Below are 21,520 nucleotides of genomic sequence, written 5' to 3' on the forward strand. Positions count from 1 at the left end.
ACCAAATTATGTTTGTTAGCATCCTTAAATTTTCTGAATGACTTCAACATATGTCAAGCTTCTACTCCCTCTCTGGGGCCATAACTTTGGTTGTATTTTAAACCTCCCTAGGATAACCTATGCGCCTTTCTTCTATCAGATAGTCTCTTCAAATGAACTTTAGTGAAAGCTGGAGATTTTGCAGCTTTGTGTCACACAATTTCTGCATTTTGTAAATAATGCAAGACCTTCTATCTTCAGAAATGCAATACTAAAGGTTTGCTGGCTTCAAAGGCTGGTACCTAGATACAACACACATCCATCCTTTGTATGCTTTCTATTTCCTGCTCTTGTTAAGATGAAAGAAATGCAAGATATTTTCAGTCTCTACACTTTCACTCAAAAATTCCGCTTGGGTTTAATTTTCAAAGTGTCCTGCATTAACTGTTACCGTAATTTTATATTTATATTTATTGTTAAGGTTCTGCATATCCAAAGAGAATTAGTATTTCTCCCCCAGGAAAGATACAGCCTGCCTCTTACACCAGCAGTATTGCTTTTGGCACAGTTAGTGAATGAATATTCACAATCATCACAGATATTCCAACTGAATAGGAAATTCAGTGTCACATTTGACATTATTTTGAATGAGAAGAATATGCACAAAGAGTTTGATTCTTATTATGCTCAGGAAAAACAGGAAGTTTTTTCTTAAAGTGCAGCCAAAAAATGGGCTATTGCTTCTCCCATGGCTGGGTTTTGTTCACAAATGTTTTCCCTCCAAATAATATCCATCTTCCTGTGTTTACATTCATATACCAGCAAAAAACACCCAATAAAGAGTTCCAAGCAGCTCTACAAAGTGTTCTGGCTTCTTTGTGTGGGGAGGTGGTGGGGGTGCTTAAAGGGGAGCCTGTTTTGTTTATGTCTGTGTGCACACATGCATGGAAAAGCTTTTAAATACCACAGATTTGGCTTCTTCTACATTGATCCAAAACCCAGTTTAGCTGTTAATTACATTCATACTAAATAAAGGCCATTGGTCATGCTCATCTCATTTAACATCTTATTTAATTTCACTCCATCTTTCTCGCACAGAAGGGCCCTTGCACTGTTACTGCCCGGGTATCTTGGGTGTGCCCCCAACACAACTGCAACATTCTTTGTATTTCTTGAATTTTAATACTGCTTTGGAGATACTTAAACTCCTGTAATGTTTATCCTTTAGCTGCCAATAAAGTCCCATAACAATTTTTTTCCCAACCAAAATATTACTTTTAATATAATTCAGAGTTTATACATCAAAATGTCTCAAAAAGTTGATGGAAAAAAAAATCAGAAACTTGTTTACACAGAAACTGAATTTTAGGCTGAGTTGCAGAATAAACCTTGGATTTAGGGCCCCTTAAACTCCCAGTCATTCCTAAGTTTCCCCATCTCCCCCAGTGTGTTTTTAGAAGGTCTCAATCTTTTGATTTCAGTTGTCCCAGGCCCTGTTAAGCTATAACCATAAAATATGAGTTTTACAATATGCTGCATTTTGTAAACCTTGAAGTAACTTTTGAAAAGCCAAAAGAAAACCCAAAACCCCCAAAACCACTGTGTTCAAACAACATGGTCAAGTGACTGTTAGAGGTATGAAATTACCGTGCAAAAAGTTGAAGTCGTGCCCAAACAAGAACACAACCACCACCTTTGGCACACTCAGCATAAAAACATTATAAAAATAGCCAAAAATATTTAAGAAACAACTTGCTAAAAGGCATAAAAATCTAATACCAAATCCTTCCTGAAGATGCAAAAGCAGGAAGCCTCCTAGCAGCTACAGGGCCAATAGAAGATCCAAAATTTCTTCAAATAATACACAAGCATTGAAAAAAACCTCCAGAATTTGGGATTACTTTTGAGTACTTGTGTGGTGACATCTTCCCCCAGCCTGCTTTTTTTCTAATGAGGCAGGTACTTAAAGACACTGAAGCCTCAACTGGAGGATTTTAGAACAAAATTAATAAAAATTCAAGAACAAATCCTGCTGTATTATTAACTGCGGCATTTAAACTAAAACTCCCTTTTCGAAGGAAGTTTCTACAAAGGTAATCACAGAATAAAACTAATCCCAGCAAAAGTAAAATATTATGATTAAAACTAAAATATAAAACATTCTATTCTCAGTGATCACTAAAAAGAAGTTTAAAAGTGTAAACCAGCACAAAAGAGAAACCTTTTATTTCCCAAAGAATTATTCAGCTAAAATTATCTGGTTTAACACACACTAATACCAAATAATTTTGAGGATACTTTTGATAAAGCTTGTGGGGAATTAGAGTTTAACTTGTTATTCCAGATTTTATTTTAATTCCAAATGTGATTTGATGAGTCAGCTATTCTCTGAAGTCATGTAACAATAAACATTAAACATTACTCAATGCCCACAGCAACCACTGTCTAATTTTATTCTTTTTTTTCTTTTCCCCACAAAACGGAAAAAATTCCCTGTAGAAACTATTAGATTTGTGCCAAATTCATGACTCAAAGTAAAATTAATAGACACGTGAAATTAAAAGAACAAAATGCTATATTGTGAAAACCACAGAAATTTAAATTGATTGTAGGTTTCTCTCATGTACATCTTTTAAATACATTTACAGACAGGTGTAAACGTCTAAATGTAAAATGAAACATAAAATGAATGTGCATGTACACAGTTTATATATAGCATGTATTGGTTGCTGATTAAAAAAAAAAAGTTAAGACAAAACCTGTTTGGAAACCTCCAAGAAGGGGGTAAAATCACTATTACAAATACAGTCTAGTCTGGGTTTAGTTACATCAAGGGACAGCGTTGATATTCTGTTAAGAATATCATCTTGGAGCTTTCTAAACCAAGGCATCTCCTAGAATTCAGACAGTACATTTATTTTCTAAATATTTAACAATAATGTATCTTAATGCATTATTCTCTTCCTTGGCCATGGCAGTTTCACCTGAATGTTTGCAGATGTTCATGCCCCCATTCCCATGTCTTGTTGAGATCCAGCCAAGCTGCAAGTTTCATTCTTTCAACTTTTCCTACAACTTAATTTTCCATCCCTTTACTCCTTAATTAAATTCATGATTCACATCGTTGGATGTTCATATTTTAAACAAGAGTCAGGCATCAATACATTTTAGAACTGCACTAAACATAAAGTACATTATAAAATAAAACATTATGAGCTTCTGAAATGGAAAAAAGAATGGTATTGATTACAGAGGAGTTCTCACTTCCTGTAAACATTTCTATCTCTCTCTCTCTCACAGACATACACATACTTTAAAGGAAAACCAGAAACAAGAGTTTAATTAAACACCACTAGTCTGAATTTCAAATCCATGAACGAACAGATGGCCACACTTCACAATCCAGCAGCAGGCCACTCCAATTAACTGGGACTGGGATCAGGGTAATGTCATGGAAGCCAGAAGTTTAGAACCAAAAAAAAAATCCATATATGTGTATTTGTGACAGTTGTAAACAGTATAACATTGAAGTATTTAGGATTATACAAAAGTGGTACCAGCAAAAAGAGAGGAGGCTAATATTTCAGACTGTCATTAAATCTAATCTCCTGTGAGGGCACCAGTGCTCACATGGACTTCAAATCCAGCTGACTTTGCAAAGAACAGCTTTAAAATATAAATAAAGTTGTCCACTTCAGCTCTTCCACAAACAAACAATCTCTAATATTGGACTTGTGCTCACTAATTAATTAAAACATGGTCCCAACACTTGAATAGATTTAGTTACATCACTAAGCATTTATTAAACTAAAATCAATATGGTGTCCCTTGAGTAAAAATGTTTTCTGACACTGCTGGGTTCAGTAAAACCATCCCCTGAGTAAGCACCAAAAAGCACATCTGCTTTTACTGACATCAGAATTAAGGGTGACCATCTACACCAATTTTCAACAGTGCCAGGCAGACATGAGTACAGAGGAAATAAAAGCAATACAGGATATTACTGATGCCCCTATCAAATTTTAAATCTGTCACCTTGCTCCCCCCACTGTTTCTGCAGCAGGACTCCAGCTCTGCACTGCCCACGGGATACAGCTGGCATTACCCAAATCTCAACTCTACAGGTTTTCTTCACCTCTCCCTACACTGGATGCTCTTAACTCTGACCCCTGAGCAGGGGCAATACCATAAATTTTGTAAGCTGACATAAGCACTTATGAAAAAGAGTTGTAAGTATTTTTTTTCTGATTGAGGCTGTTCATAAAACAAGTGGGAGGAACAAAAAAGTAAAAGCAACTCCTACATACCTTCACCTTAAGACTTTTGTGTTCTGCAAGGCATCAAATAAACACAATATTTTTGTGTATCAAGGACCCTGAGCTTTCCAAAGAGAACAGAAGCTCTCCTAATTCTTACATCACTTGGACAATTGCTGAATAAATATTTCCTGACACACTTATTTCAGTATTTTGGTTTTGCCTTTTCCCTTTCCTTTCAGAAGGAAAAGAGAGATGAAGAAAAAATTCACTTAAATACTCATCTGAAATAGTAATTAAATATTTTTGAGGAAAAAATGCTGCATGTAGAATTTCTGTATCAAAGGACCCTCTGATTACACAAGGCTTTACACAAGGCTTCCATTCCCAGAGGTATTCTGCATTTAATACAATACTAATAAGGGCTAATAAGCACTTCTTCACAGGAGAACAGGTTCCCTAATATTTAACAAATCCAGCACATCCTTTCAGTGCAACATAAAATAGGATAAAAATTTTCATGGTTGCTAATTAACTAAAAAGGGCAATATAAGCAACCAACAAGAGATGTAAATACAATACTGACAATAATAAACGATTCAAAGTAAATGAAACAAATAAATGATACAAATTTAGAATATAGTCTGGAAATTAAGTTGGTATTTTAAATTTACAAACTAATTAGAGAGGAAGATAGTAACTTCATTAAATAGTTATAAAAGTAGTAAATACCTGAAGTACTCACAGCAGTGGAATAAGGGTTATGAGCTCCTGTATTTTCAGCCCAGCAGCCACAACCATAAAGAGCTGCCTAAGGAAAGAAGCACATTGTTCATAAATTTTAAGTGTGTGAGATTTTTGCTTAATTTCCTTTCCTTAAAAAAATATAAAAATAACCTCAAACCAACAACAAAAAAAGAAACCCAAGAAAAATGCAAGTATTAGTACAAAAGATTAATAAGAATATCATAACCATATTGCAATTCCACTCCATTTTACTACATCCTTTTATTATTCTAGAGATCTGAGTGTTTGTCATAGAGACAGAATTCTTGCCTTGCTTAACAGAAAATGAGGGTAAAGATATAACCCTGCTCATATAAAGTCTCTTTCACTCTGCTATTCAAAAAAACAAACAAAAAAAATATCTTAACTACATTTCAAAAGAGAACTGCTTTTTGGACAGCGGAAAATGTCAACAAAAAAATACAGCTGTACAGCAATGGAATACAAAATTTCTGCTGCACCTCAAAATCCCCTAACAACAATAAGGTGACACACCACAAATATGTCATTATAACATTAATAATAAATAGAATTATGCATAATTTATAATCATAATTATATATAACACACCATAAATACCTGATATGTTCTTTTATTACTTTTGCACCTTTCTCCAATTCACAAAATCATTTAAAAATTAATTAGGACAGCTTCCCTAAATATTGAGGGAAATCTTGTTTCAAGACTAAGCATTTAAGATCATTTAAGCTCAAGAAATTAACTTAGTGATATCTCTGTCAAAAGGTAACTAACTACAGAACACCTTCCCTATCACAGTTTCATTACACTGATGAAGGACACTAAAACCACTTGCAAAGCAGTGCAGTGAAAATGCCTTCAGCTTTTAACAAGAAGGGAGAACAGAAATCTACTGTCACAGCTCTTGCTTTTCACTACACCTGTTTGTGACACCGAACAATCATTCCCAATCAAAAAAAAAAATTTAAAAATGTACAATGATCACCTGACCAACTCTTCCAGGATGCTTCAGTGCTAAACCTCCACTGGAGACAGCAGCAGCCACATTTCCTTCTTGGTCAACAACAACTGCACCAACTGTATCCAAGGTTCCTGAGTCATTCTCCTGCAGGACACACAAACAGAAGAAAAAATCCTAGCAAAAATAGTATATTAAAGTCAGATCATACTCCTTAGGAGTGTGCAAGTGAGAGCCTAGCAACCAAATGGATTTGTTATCATGCACCTGTACCCACCGCCAAAAATCTTCCCAAAATGCTGCTTTGTCTCAGATAGGACCTTAACAAAATTTCTCCAGTAGCAAGAAGGTAATAAATATCTCAGAACTAATCCAATGCTTAGATCACTCACATACATGCCAGAAGTCTTTTTTTCTTAGTGGTTGCCACTTGTCCATTAAGAAATTATTCAGCAACTGATGCCACATCAAAAGGCCTCTCCTAAAAGGCCTGAAAAAGCATTTTCAGAGGCTCTGATCTTTGAAGATGTGTGATTTTTACAAACTTAAATTAAAAAAAAAAAGAAAAAAATCACAACAACCAACTTCCCCCCCAAAAAATCCCAAACCTACAAAGCACCACCAGAAAAAACCAAGCAGCTGGTTACCACGTAAAGAGAAAATATTGATATTCTGAGCAAGACAATAAATAGAAGCCTCAAGGAAAAAAAATCTCCCCTAGGACAGATTCCTTCTGCCAGACTTGTTCTCAGCTCAGGAATCTTTGGTGAGTAAAGCAATTTTACCCTTTGTTCCTGTAACTAGAAAAGTTACCTCCATGACTCCTGAGGTAGATTTACTCCCCTAGGAGCAGGGGTTTTCCTTTATATCCTTCCCCCATTCCTTAATGCACCACACTAATTCCGTTTTACATAAGGAACAGTTTCCCCCTCTCTGCAGAACCCAGGGCAAGGCACTCACACCTCACGCTCCACCACACACACAGCATGCAGTGTACAAAAGTTAAACCAAATAAACAGAATTGATCCATCATCCATCATGTACTCCAGAGATGCACACTGGTGCTGCACAAGCCTCAAGCCTCTTACACAGACCTACCCAGTGAAATAATGCCAAAGGTGATTAAGCTTTTCATACAAATGTGAATTTTCTGGACTAGAATTCAGAAAAAAAACCCCAAATCACCTAACTATTCAACTTCAAATTATCAAGTTCCCATCATCAATTAAAATTCCCTTGGGCATACTATGTCACTTCTCAAGCATGGTTCCTAGTACTGCAAGGCTGATGATACCCTGGCCACACTTAATTTAAGAGAAAACACTTAGGTTAATCCTGTGTCAGTCTGAAAAGGAAAAATATGCAGTACAGTCAGTCTCAAAATGAAAAATATGCTACCACATTCTACAGTACTTTTCAAGCAACTGGAACTCCTAGGCAGGAGTTTCATCCTTGGATTTCACCCAGAGAAACTGGAAGTTTCTTCTCTGCACCTACACCTGGATCTTCCCTGGCAAGTTCTGCACTCAAATGCTGGCACTAACCACTCAATATTAAAACAAATTAATGACCCAGCAATAAAACACAGTAACTGCTTAAAGACAGACAGGGGTGAGAAGCTAGAGATCCAGAGTTTCAACTGGTACTGGGAAGAAGGATAAGCTGAAAAACAGAGGAAGGATGGATCAGGGAGGGTAGGAAAAGTAGAAACAAAAGGATTATGGGAGCAAAGAGGATAAGAAAAGAGCCAGCTCCCTTCCAGGTTCTAAAGATTAAAGAATATTAAGGAACCCTTTTTCAACATCTCATGTGCAAATGTATTTTCCAGCTCCCAGAACTCCCAGATACAGCCTGAGCTAAAACAAACCCAGCTCAAACAATACTACTCAGGGGACAGTAAAAGACCTTAACCAGCAGAGCAGGCTGCTCTTGGGATGTGCAGATTCCCATCCTTGGAGGTTTCCAAGACCAGACCAGATAAAACTCTTCCAAACATGAATTCTCTTATGATTTCTCTGTACAGAAGAACTACTATGATAAGTGGTGCTATCTACACCCCTGCCCTCTTTTATCAAAGAACTTAATAATATACATATAATTGATTATATATATATATAAATATATAAGCCTACATAATATATAAATACATAATATATATCAAATATATATTTGAGATACATATATACATATATATATAATTTCCTCTTTTATCAAAGGAAATTATACCCACAACAAAAAATTTAATTAATAGACAGCCACAGATATACAAATCTAGCCTATCAAAGTTTGTTTAAATGAGGCAACTTTGAGGCTGGACATCTTTTCTAAGGGAAGCATTGCTAAGAGAAGGTTGAGTTGGCCCACACATACTTCTGAAGGAAATTTGTATCTCTGAAGCAAAGGAATTCTGTATTTTTCTTCTCAGTAATACAGGTTTGGGGTGGGGGGAAATGGGACTGGTTTGTGATTTAAAAAAGTCACTGATATACAGGTGATGCTGTATTTATCCTGACTCAGCAAACTGAAAATCAGCAATGTTCTACTCCCCATCCAATGGGGAAAAAAAACATTGTCAGCATCTTCTACACACATGAACTGTATTGGCAACCCTGATTTCTGGAGTAAAATAAAGAGCTCATCACAATTTAACAAAGGAACTTTTTGTACATCTCCCTGTGGAAAAGCATCGTGTGCCTGAGGAGTCACTGCAAGGCTGCATCTGCTGAGAGCCTTTCAGTGTCACACATTTCATCTCTCCACATCACAGCAATGTTGAAAAGCACAGGGTCCTGTCAAGCTAGGGTCAGGACAATAAAAACATATTTAGAAAATATTAGAAAGCATGATTCAGAAAGTATAATACTACAATTCACAAAGTCTAAAATAAGACCAAACTTGATACAGGTCCAATAGGGACTAAACAAGATCCAGCTTGCTTGTCCTTACCTTTCTATTGATTGATTTACTTAGCTGCTTACATTTTAAAATTTTGCAGGTTCCAAAGGAAACTTGGTGATATCTGTTAACAACTTCTGTGTCTGAATCAGTTACTAAATTATACTTGTCCACTGCAAATGCAGTTTGGGGTTTTAACAATGCAGTATTGCAACCTAAATATAATCTACTATGTAGTTAATATTTGACATGGAAAAAAACCTGAAAGTCATTGTTATAAATCAGACCTCACATTACTTAATTTGCACCTTGCAGCACGAAAGGAAATTAATGAATTAAACCATGGTCCAAATCCTCAGATTTTGCTAAGAACATGCACACAAAAACTGAAATATGCTCACCTGCACAAATGCAGAGTTCTATCAAGCATTTTTAAAAAACCCTCCTTCCCTTCTGCACATTAAAAAATTGTAAATATTCATCACTACAAGCCCCTCAGGAAGCAATTAGCAGATTAGGAGAGGTCTGCCCACTGAAAGATTCCACACACAGTCTTCTCCCTCTCCACTTGAGACAGCTTTGAAATGCCATGGAAAGTATTTACCACTAAATCTCAGCTCTGAGTATAACTGACAAAATACAAAATTAACCACATTAATTAAGCAACTAATATTTACATGCTATTACCCAACTATGTAATTATACAAAGCTGATGAACAATCCCAGCCTTCCCAGTTTAAAAGTTGGTTGGTGTGTAAAAAAGAACATTTTGTTTGATCCTCATGTGCAAGATGAGGAGATTACGCCACACTGCATTTCCACAGATAAAGCCAAAACAGAACATCAAAACTTAACTAGAATGGGTGAAAATTATTTAGGTTTCTTTTCCCATATTCAGTGGATTTTGAAGCATACTTTTGAAAACTGTATGGTTTTATTATCAGAGACCATTTGCACACAAATATGAGATGGAGCATTTATTTCTTTTTTAAGGAAATTTCCAAACTGCAAGACTAAATAAGACAGACACTAGGATTGCCATAGTTGATTGCTACACTTACAACTACCTGCACATAGACAGAAATATTTTCTAAATCTGTTCAGTCTTAATACAGTAACAGAAGCACATGGAACTGTTGATTCCATGCATATAATTCCAACTGGTGTACACATATGTCAGTACCTATGTTGAACTAGATAAAAACCAAGCCAGTTTTAATAAAACTCAACCTAAATAATATTTATAGAGTTAAATAACTAAGCTATAAAATACTAACTTACAAACACCAATCTGTTCCAAAAAAATGGTATGTTCCAGGGATTCTTAGTGTCACTTACTCAAACCAAGAAGAGGACAACTTTTTACAGATATGCCGAGATCCCTTGTAAAACTGATCAAAATTTTAAATCTGTATTTTTATTTTTAAACCTGTACTTTTCTTTTCAATAGCAAAAGACAAAGTAAAATTAGGGGTTTTAGCCAAACTCTGCTAAGCTATTTTCAACAACAATTTCCTCTGGTAAAAGACAGACTAACAGTAAGCAGACATATTTACTTCTGATATTTACAGGTGCCTGAGGGGAGAATTTGAGAATGGCATCTGGCTGAATGCACACATCATAGACACCCCCATGAGAATGCTTAGTTAATTTTTGTTTGTGTGTGAATTTTTTCATAGCTATGTAAATCAGTAAGACTCTGCAACTTGAAAAAGACAAAAGTTTTACACCTTCCAAATTTGGTGAAGTTATTAATGGATCTTCCTGTATGCAAATGCATAACCCTCTGCAAATGCTACATTGGGTGAACAAAGAAAAACACAGAAAAAACTCCATTTATCAGGAAATAAAACTCCTGTAGTAAATTACACTGCCAAGTTTTTCCATACAAACTTGGACAAATTTAAACAGCCTCATTCTTCTTAAGGTTGGTATCATCACATTTTTATTGAAAACTAATTTTTAAACCTGTATTTTTCTTTTTAGCTGGCAATATTTATCAGTAGCTCAAACTTCCAAGTAATTTCAGTGTGTTTTGGTCACAATACTATCTCTTCACACTGGCCTATTAGTTCTGATCCCATTCAACTCAACCTGTGTTAAAACATCTTTTCGACCTTGCTCTCCCCACAGCCTGCAGCACTGACAGAGGCACACAGGCTCAGCTGCAGCACAGAGTTGAAGTGGGTGAGTCAAACCAGAAAATAAACCAGCTCTGAAATCCTGCTGAAAGGAATGGTCTGCAGCTCCAGAGAAGCACAGATGATAAGAAAAGTTACAGGAGTATTTACCAATTAAAATAACTTTGACAAGAAAATTAACTTCTAATTACTCAACTATTTAAATGGTTTTAATCCAGTTATTTGAAAACCTTTTATGAGAGAACAGCTTTGACAGTGTGAGTTTTGGGGCAACAAATCACAAGCCTCATCCTTGCTAAATGACCTTTTTCTACTAGTTTGGGGAGATATATTCTACTTTTTTCTTTTAGAATTTGATCTTTCATTTCTATTTCATTTGGGAAAATTACTTTGAAAACCTTACTTCTGCCTGTAAGGCTGCAATTGCCCTACGCTCTGTAGACAGCATGAGAATCCCATATTGAGAGCATGGGTTGGTTTTCATCCCTGCTGCATGGGCAGGATGTGCCCAGACAGCTAAAACCTGTTGTTACTGGATTACTCACCAGGGAGAAGAATTCTATCTCATCACCTCCTTTATCTACCAGCACTGGCAATCTCCCACAAGCTCTGCACAGGACTCTGGAGCCCTTGAAATTTCAAATTGCAGGTTGGTAAGCTCCTGCATTGGCACGTGTTTCAAGCATTGACTTGCCCTTATTACATGAACAGCAAAACTGCACAGGGACCCCTCCTCTCCCCAGGTACACTCTCACACTCCCAGGTTCACAAGGAGGGAACTGAAGTCCTGTGAACAAGAAAAGTTCCAAAATAAACAACTAACTTCCATGGCTCCCCCATCCTTAATTTCTTCACACATCTTAAATTCTTAAAAAAAATTAAAATTAGCTCCTTGCTAAAGAAAACATCTTATCTAAGAACACAGATACAAATTGCCTATTTTATCACTATTTGCCTTTGCAGACTACAGAGAATACACTTTTGCTAACAATTCTCTGGGATTTATACCTTATTTAGATCAATACATGTAACTATGCAGGAGTCAGACAGCAATGCCCAATCCAAAGGCCCACAGGCCCCAAATAAAGCACAGGCATTGAATTTAATGACCCATACTTTGATACTCAACATCAAACAAAACACTGTGAATGACATTCTCACAGGTTACCAAAGTTCTACATTTAAACTAAGAATGAGGGGAACAGAGGGAACCCCTGGTAGTTTTGTAGCACAGGTAATAAGGGCCAGGTCAATGCCAGATGCATGCACAGATGCACATGTTTACCTACCTGATATTTCAAATTTCACCAATTCCAGTTCCATAATGCAGTGTGCTCAGGAGACATTAAAAAGTGGGAAACAGTGACAGAGATCCCAAGCTGAAGAAAATGTTTTGGTAAATAATTATCTGTTTGTATTTACATCTGTCACATTTCCAGTTCAAAATGAGCAAAATATTTTTCTTAGGACAAACAAGACACAAAGTGATGGTTTGGTTTTCAAACAGCAAGGCAGAAAGTTTTAACTGCACTAAGTTTTCATTATATCATCTAAACATTAGGATGGACAAGGAGAACAGGCTTCTGAGGCTTCATGAGTCTTGTAAGAGATGAAGTTTATTAGCAGTCAGCTGTAAGTTTAGGACGACACAAGAATTTGAAACAAGAGCTAACCTTTTCATTTGATTGTCTTCTTTTCTTTAGTTGAATGAGATCTGTTTCCACCTTTTCGGCCAACTCCAGCTTCCTCTTGTTCCTCTTAAAAGCTGCTAAACTAAACCCTACAAAAATAGTTCAAAAGCATGTAACTAAGTAAAATTTACTTATTTGAAGCAAATATTGATAAGTCGACATTTTGAAGGACACATCCCCCACTTCTTTACTGATGCAAAAATACATCAATAAAAAGTCAAAAACTAAGTATTCAATTTTCAGTGCAAGTTGTTCACATCTTTTCCTAAGTTTAAAAGTTCTACTATTGTTCAGCAACAATACCCAGGTGATGAGTAAAATATGTGGTAGAAACACAGCACGAACACATGGAAGCTGGACTAAATATCTTTGGCAATGAAGCAGCACTGCACAGAAGAAAACAGAGTAAGTGCCTTGTGTTAAAACTGTTTTTGACTGCTGACAAGTAAATTGATACCATGTGAGCTCATTCTGATAGCCATGAAATTAGGTTACTATTTTATTACCTTAATCACATATCTGTATGTTTACCCATATATTTCAAGCCACACACAAGTCTAGCAGTAGTTTATGCTCCATAATCCAACACAGTCTAAAGACCACCTAGGTCTCAAGAAGACAAACATCTACTTTCCACATCTAAGCCCTACATTCAGAAAGGAAGTGCTCTCTAAAGTGGACTAAAAAATGAAATTGTTATGCTTAAGAGACCAAAATTACATGTTTCCATTTTAGAAGTTTCATTTCATGAACAAATTGCAGATATTGACATATTTAGTTTCAATTAGTTTTGACTCAATATCATCCCCAGGCTGTTTTAACATCCTCTGTAAAATGTAAAGAGGTGTGGAGAAAATATCTTTTGTCACTTGTTTAACCACACCAAATCAAGCTATTGGGAGAACAGAGCAATGTGAATCTTTTAGTTATACAACTAAGTCACAAATTCAATGGAAACTAAAAAGCACAGGTTTTTCTATAAACTTCATTTTAAATGAAATTCTGAACCTAGTTACATCACTACTATTCAGAAGACTGAAACAGCTACATGAAATCTAGTAATATGCTCAATATTGCAGAGCCAATGGAACCCAGAGCTTACATGTACAATTCTCACAAAGTACACAGACAGTGAGCATTTTACTTTGAAACTTCTCGACACAGGTGTCAAATTCACTTAGTGAACTCCCTTTTAATCATGTTTTTAAGTATATAAAACTGGACCTTAATGTACACACAGCTAGTTACAGTTGGGTCAAGTATATAACTCAGAAAGTAGTGAGAAAGCTGGCATTTCTCCCCAAAAACCTAATAAATACCAGTTCTTTAAAAATGTAAACCCATATTAATCAGCCATCAACAAGAAAGGAATTCTTTCTACTATACAGAGCTGATTAATGCAGACAACACATTTCTATGTTCGAAATGAGGATGAAGAGGTAAAACCTGAACATTTGATAAGAGGGAGCAGACAAAGACTCATTTTAGTCAAGTACTAACTGGCAGTGGGAAGAAAGAAACTAAAAACTCTCACAGATCAAGAACTTTGTAAACAGAAGTGCCTCAAAATAAACTAAGCCAGCAGATTGTTCTTAGGAGAATTTTTAAACAGGAGAACTTTTAAGTTGACACAAGTTCACCAAGCACAGCAAATACCTATGGGCAGAGCGATTTGGGATGAGTAAGAATGGTGTTGGTCTTGGTGTTCCTCAAAAGCAGGATAAATACGCCTAAACCTGTAACCTGCTGCTGCCACTGCCTCCTGCCAAGCTGGAAAAACATGGACCTAGAGAGGCAAAAGGGTGCAGGAGCCCACGCATGCAGACCTGAACAGGATCCTCGTACCTTAGAGCCCAGTGCCAGCAGTGTCCTGAAACCTCCTGCAGTATTTGCATCTTCACCAGCTCAAACACATGCACAAAAATGACATCAAGTGCACACAACACATGGACTAGCTCCAAGCTGCCCTGCCAGCTGCACAGAGTGCTGCTATATGGCTCCTCATCATCTCCTTGCTACCTTGGTAGCATATTTATCCTGCCATTTTTCCACAACACACAAAATTCTCCAAGCTTTAGAGATGTTTCATTCACTTAAGACTGCAATGCCTAGCTAAGCAACTAATTTTTAGAGGTTACCCTGTGCTTTAAGATAGTTTGTCTTTTCAAAACAGGAAAAAACCTGAAGACTTATTCTGAATGATCTGCTAACAGTAACTTCTTATCTGCATTGTTAATTCAAAGTGGTATCAGTAAGTTGAGAAATATGGGGCAGAAAAACCATCATTATGAACAAAGTACACATCTCTTGGGCCATGGCAGACAGACAGATGAAGACACCTTTCTAGCAGCACTTAATGATGTAGCTTGGAAGAGATATTAGGAGGTTGTGGAGTCCAACCTCCAAAAAAACTCAAATCCAGTTTAAAAGGATTTGTCAGATTGTGAGTATTTTCAACAATGGAGATTTCACAACTCCTCTGGGCCTCTGCATCATTATTTGATCAATCTCAGGTTTAAATAAATAAGGTATTAATTCATACTCTTCAGTTTTGTTCAGTTTATCATGAAATATCATACCTTTCATACCTGTGAGGGAAAGTCAATCTAGTCAGACATCCCATAGATGGATAGAAGGGAAATTCTTGCGCTCAGGCTACATTGAACTTCAGAATAGTTATTAGGATTAATTTTTACATCAAAGGTTAAGGTTTTGCTTTAGCAAGGATTCACGAATAACAGTCTCATTATTTAAGTAAAATAATTACTATCAGTAATTATCAATTCCTCTTAGGAGGATAAACTAGCTAATATCTGCAAAGTGACCAAACAGCCATGAAATAAAGGACCAGGTTATTCAAAGTAACCTGGCAACTCAAAACCTGGCAATTTTCCTCTGACAGTTTTATGTCAAACTTCAGTTAATAAAAAAAAAGTCTCAACTCTAACTTGAATCTTAAATTTGTTCTTTTTCTCCCTAGAGTAAGTGAATAAAAACTAAATCAAGTGACAGGCTGTCTGCCCTCAGTTTATTCCTGCCTTTGTGATGTTCTATCTATGCAAAACCACTACAAATGCCATTAAAATGAACAGTACTCTCGCTGCTTCATCTTGGTCTGCTAGGGACAAAAGAAACTGAGGAACACAAGTGAGCTCCAAACTACACACACGAAAGATGAAACCAGAGTTTCCTGAAAACACCCTCTAAGTTTGGTCCTTGACAAAGAACACACCAAAACATCAAATTAAAACATTCCATGAACTAAAATACAATCCAGGATTCAAACATGCTTGGTTAACAACACACACACAACACGGAAAAACAACCCACGGAAAATTTGTTTTGCAAATAAGTGCTACAGACAGAAAGAAAACACCTACACACAATTTGAGTTCATAATTCACATTAAATCTAAAACAAAACCTCAACTTTGCGGTGCAAGGACACTACAAAACTTCATTTGTCCTTAATGACAGTATAAAAACCACTCTCACCTTCTCCAACCAGACAGTGCATTCCAAGCTTGAGAAAAGGAAAGGGTCACAACACAGTGACGAAGACAGCAATGTTTTCCTAAAACAAATGCAATATAGCTGCATCAGCCTGATGTTGCCTGGGTCAAGGAGGAAGAGGAGGGCAAGAGAAGCAAAGCTTACTGACTGTGGAGAAAGCTAGGAAGAGCGGTAAGGGAGCTGATGGAATTTTAGCTTGAAAAAGTTTTGGTGGTGGTTGTTGTTGGTACTGTTGTTGAAATCTATGGAAAGGTATTTAGTAAAATGTACTTCGATTTTGCTCAAGAACTTAAAAGTTTAGATGTAATTCAAAAAAAGTACTTTCAGATGAAATCTCTGGCAATTAATACCCTACCCAGTAACAGCATGGGCACTCCACATCATGCTTAGAAGAATTGAGAACTGAGTCTTGGGAGTACAACCAGCCCATCTCTTCTGCTCCCTCATTTATGCACCTACTGGCATAAATAAAACTGCCTCTGAGCTGCTGGGAGAGGAAGGGGAAAAAAAAATTTAAAGCCCTACAGCTTACAAAATTACTGTTCTTGTTTAAAAGTCATTTTCTCAGGCCTCATCCAGACTGAAGATTCAATGAGTGACAACTGTACCACATCAGTACCAAAGTATTATAAATAAATCCAGTATTTACCACACACCTCTGCTCTTCTGGAACAAATAATCTTCAAGGACCTGGAAATACCTTCCCAATCATCCACATTCTCCCTTCAGCCCCCAAGGTACCACATGGACTCTGCAGTTTGCTGCAACTGTGCCAGAGAGGACAAGCTCTGGTGGAAAATTTGGTCACAGCAGAGCTGAAACAAGTGTGGGGGTTGGCCTGGGACGAGGTTCAGTGGCTGAGCACAGAACAGTAGAAGAAGCTCCTGCTCAACACCACAGGCCTGCAGGGGAAGTTGGCATTAGTGGATGTGGTATCCGAACATGCACTTGATAATATTTATCTGTAAATGCAGCAGAAAAGTCTGACAGGCTCATTTGTTCAAATCTAAGACTGCTGTGCATGTTCAAAAGGTCCTGATGTTCCTGGATACCCCACTGAGAAAAGGCCACAGGATCTCCATTACATAATTAATTAGCCCAAGATTCATCTCCTATTACTACTAGACAACAAATACACCTTTTTTACATGATTTTTTTCATCGTTATCACCACCTAACAAGGAGATGAGGAAGTAATTTTCAGCAAGCAGGTCAGTGGAAGAGATTATTAGTCTCTGGCTAATGATGAAGAGATTCATATATGCCACTTGTTTGCCACAAAACTTCCACATCCTTTACTCACCTCCTGTACTCTGATCATTCCCTTAGCCCCTTCAACCATTATACTATGTACAGGTAAAAATTTAATCAAAAATCTTGACAGTTCTATTAGATAATGATACAATAAGTAAATGAAACATAACTATTTCCCATTCTACACAGCTCTTCAGAAGTTTTTCTCAGTCACCTTTCACAGCCCATTAGAAATGGTTCAGAGAACACAGGCATATGAAAAGCAGAGTTGTCCTATACATGGAGTCCTCTAAACTACTGAATTGTACATAGACTTATATATAACACTAAGGGCACCTTTTCATTTGTTTAATATTGATACAATTGATACACCTCTATCTAGTTGTTAATCCTAGCCCTATGTACCTTAAACAAGCCCTCAGATGACAGGCTGTTTATCAGAATACAATTAATTTCTTGCCCAAAGTTAATGCAAAACATTTTTACTACAAAGTCCGTGTTTCCTTAAAATCCCCATGCTTTTATAAGCCACATGTATTCCCTTATTTATTTTCAGCAAGGTTGAAAATTTGGAAAATGGCTATGTGAATAACTACATTTTCAAACAGAGGAAGGAAATACAAATTCTTAGCATCACTGAATGACAAATCAAGTTCAGGACAATATTCAAACCTTCCTGGTTACAGTGATGGAACAGCAAGCTGGGAACACAAACCCCAAATACCAACTTTCAATCACACACATTACAAATTATTATGCAACTAAATATTACACAACCTGTAAGTGTCCAGCAATCCTTGCTTAAAATCAAACTATGAATTGAAAATACTATAAAAACCCCAGGAATATTTTAAAATCTCTGAAGTAGAGATAGAGCTCTGACCAATCATATAGCACCCCCTGGCAGACAGTGCTTAGAGTCAGCTGGCAGAAACTTTCTGCAATTTATCTTTCTATTCCATATTAAAAGAGAATGCAACTATTGAAGAAGAGAATTAAAAAGGAATATATTAACAAATGAGTTAACCCACAGGAATTCAAATGATCTTGTGAAGAACTCTGTTGAGCAGTTGCTAAAATAAATGACACAAATTCAAACAGCAAGATGAAAATTAATTTCTTTTTAACAAAACTATTTCAAATGACAGATTAACACCCCTTAGGCTCGTGTTGGGACTAAAATACTACTAGAGATAGCTTCATGTTGCCATACTCTGACAGAAACAGAAAAATTAATGGGGGGGGGAAAGGCATTTAAAAGCATATTTAAAAAATAACCTAGCTCTCAGAGCACTATTCTACAGATCTGCTCTTTACAATACAAACTCAGGGTAAACTGCTGCTGGACACAGCATTACTTACTGCCTCCTGCAAGAAAAGTAGGCAGTTCTTGTTTTTCATCAAGCAGCCTTTCCTGAGCCTGGAAGATTTTCATTCAAAGTATCTTCTGGTCATTTTGGCCCAACCATTTTCCTGGGTACCTTACAGCCACTCTCCTGGCTACCTTACAGCCACTCTCCTGGCTGCACTCAGCTGCTCAGATTTCAGAACAAAAAGTGACCCTGCTGTCTCCAAATCCAGGGAAGATTTACATCATGTATTCAGATTACCAAGCTTCCTAACCAAATCCCCAGAACCCTCCAAATCTTTCATCCTCCTCTTGAAAACAAAGGAAACATGGTCTGAGCCACTGACCTCAGCCACTGCCTGAAATTCATAGCACAGTTCCAGCAATACAGCAAGTGTTTTCTCAATACAATAATAATGAAGTAATGAGACAATTGGGAGTGAGATTTGGGGTTTTAGAGGAGAGGCAGGCAATACTGGTGGTCAGGGAGACACACAGTGTCACTAGAAATAGCACAGTCTGCACTACACTCATCCAGAAGAACTCTCCCTCATTAAAGAATCCAAGCAGCCATAGGATAAACAGGAATTTCCTTGCATGCACACAGTTTAAAAAAAAATAAAGTACAAGTAAAGAAATGGTCTGTTACAAGCAGAATTTCAAACCAATTCATAGCAGCCCTGAATCTGTTGAACAAGATGTGATTTTACTGATAACACAAAGTTATTCAAGGTAATTTGAGAATTTGACCGAAGAAGGATTCTGAGTAGGATTCTGACAATGAAGCAGCAGCTTTTATTCAGCAAGTCTCAAAATAATGACAACGAGGGAACTCAGAGTTGTAAAGGTTTTTGCAGGTGCTGGAAACTAATATGGGTTCAAAAGGAAACAAAAATTTCATGTCAGAAAATGCCACTGTTTACTTTCTGTGTATGCAGGAGTCACTAAAATATCCAGAATTTAGAGTCTGGAATAATGTAAGGGATAGAGGAAGGGAAGTAAATACTTGCTGTGTTCTTACATCCTTTCTTAAGCATCTTATTTATGGCTACTCTTGAACTGCAGTTCACAAGTTATGAGGATTCACTGCTGTTGTTTTTGTTCTTATATAACATTATTCACTGAGGTGCTTACAGTCACTTCCACATTGTCAGAGTTACAAGTTTGCTGCATGAGGAGGTGCCTTCCTTCTCTTTCGCTTTAAAGACTTAACATTGCAAGCAAATGCAAGATGCTGTCTTATCTTACACCATGTTATCTTCGTCAAAGATAATTTCCATCTCTTATAGGCTGAGTTGATAATTTCAGATAGAAGGGGTTTGGTTATTACTGTGCAGGCACAGATATTGGCAGTTGAGGATGGACCTCAAATTTACACTGCATATTTAAAGTGTACTTTGGATATTTTTTAGAGACTCCAGTGTACAGTAATTCAGCACTTCTAAATTGTAATTACACCTTAACTCTTGGATTACACTGTCAAAGCAGTCTCTGTAGCACAGGGCAACAAAGCACTGGGATAAACCAGTATGGGCTCTGTACTGGCAGACTCTAGTTTGGGCAGGGATTAACAAATCCAGATTCCTTGCAGACTGTGGGCAATACAGACAGATCACATTTCAGGTGCTTGGTTGTTTTTAAAAGCACCTACTTTGTACACTGCAAAGTCACCAGGTTTCTACAAATGCTAGAAATTCCATTTCCTTACACAATTAACAAACCAAAGAAGACAAAGCACACGAGCCTTGACAAAACCTGGATGTAATTCAGCAAGTAACATGCTTAGAACATGCTTCCAGTTTGGTGCTTAGGTACTTTGATAGTTCTGAGAGAACTCTGGAGCATGACCACAAAGCAGATTGTGACCCTTTCTTTGGTACTGATCCCAGGGAAGCTCCATCCCTGCAAACCAATCCCACAGCCTTACTGACACCAGCTAGAACATTCTCATCTCAGGTCCAAGAAAAAGGAGACAGAATAAGACAACTTCAAAAATATGTTTTCCATGTGCAGCACAGAGAAGCCAAAACATGCACACAGTTGTCCCTGCCAATATTTACTGCAAGTACACATCTAAATTTGGATTAGAGGCTTTTGAAGGAGATTTGGTTTTTTGTAAATAAGTTACTAAAGATATTTTCCTGATGTTTGGCAATTAGTTCAATTCTTTCTTTTACAGAGCTACTCAGAAGATACATGATGTTTACTTCATTTACCCCCAGTTCTCCATGCAAACTTCAGCAAAGCAATGGCAGCAAGCACAATCAAAAAAAGTCTCGCTTTTCTTGAAGATTGGCACATTATTTAACAGAACAGCTGACTTCAGTTGAGATCTCTTTGTGGTTGCTTGGAAACAACATTCTATTTGATTGTTTCTTAAGCATATCGAACTTTCCTTTCCATGGTAACATTGGATAAATGTATTTTGGCTTCTTAAATATTACCTGTGAGTTGCCAATTTCTTTTCACTTGTAACAATCCCATTTTCCAATCCCACTGACCAGAGGTCAATGAAGTACAAGATTTACTTAGCTAAAGACTGGGACAGGAATCAGTGTAACATTTTCTGGAACTGATTCTTCAGGTTCTTGTTTACTCTTGCATTGTCTTTTACAAAGGGAAAAAATCCCAGATGTACTACCATTAATAACTATACTGCAAAATTCACTTGTCAGTTCTGGTTGTTTCAACTGTTTTATTGCAAATTGTTTTACTAAATAGA

At 36.8% G+C, this 21,520-nt stretch overlaps 1 protein-coding gene across 4 annotated transcripts in view; it reads right to left on the reverse strand.

Annotated features, from left to right (window-relative positions):
* Nucleotides 1-21,520, reverse strand: part of TASP1 (taspase 1) — a 78,760-nt gene that overhangs the window by 34,084 nt on the left and 23,156 nt on the right. For 3 of the 4 annotated variants that reach the window (XM_064709441.1, XM_064709443.1, XM_064709442.1), the window contains exons 8-10: nt 12,668-12,774; nt 5,986-6,105; nt 4,968-5,046 (exon numbers count right to left, since the gene is read on the reverse strand). In XM_064709441.1, coding sequence (XP_064565511.1) covers nt 4,968-5,046; nt 5,986-6,105; nt 12,668-12,774 — 306 coding nt within the window. The remainder of the gene's footprint in view (nt 1-4,967; nt 5,047-5,985; nt 6,106-12,667; nt 12,775-21,520) is intronic. The other variant, XM_064709444.1, reaches the window with a different exon arrangement.

Source organism: Zonotrichia leucophrys, chromosome 3, assembly GCF_028769735.1.
Source record: "Zonotrichia leucophrys gambelii isolate GWCS_2022_RI chromosome 3, RI_Zleu_2.0, whole genome shotgun sequence".
Lineage (NCBI taxonomy): Eukaryota > Metazoa > Chordata > Aves > Passeriformes > Passerellidae > Zonotrichia > Zonotrichia leucophrys.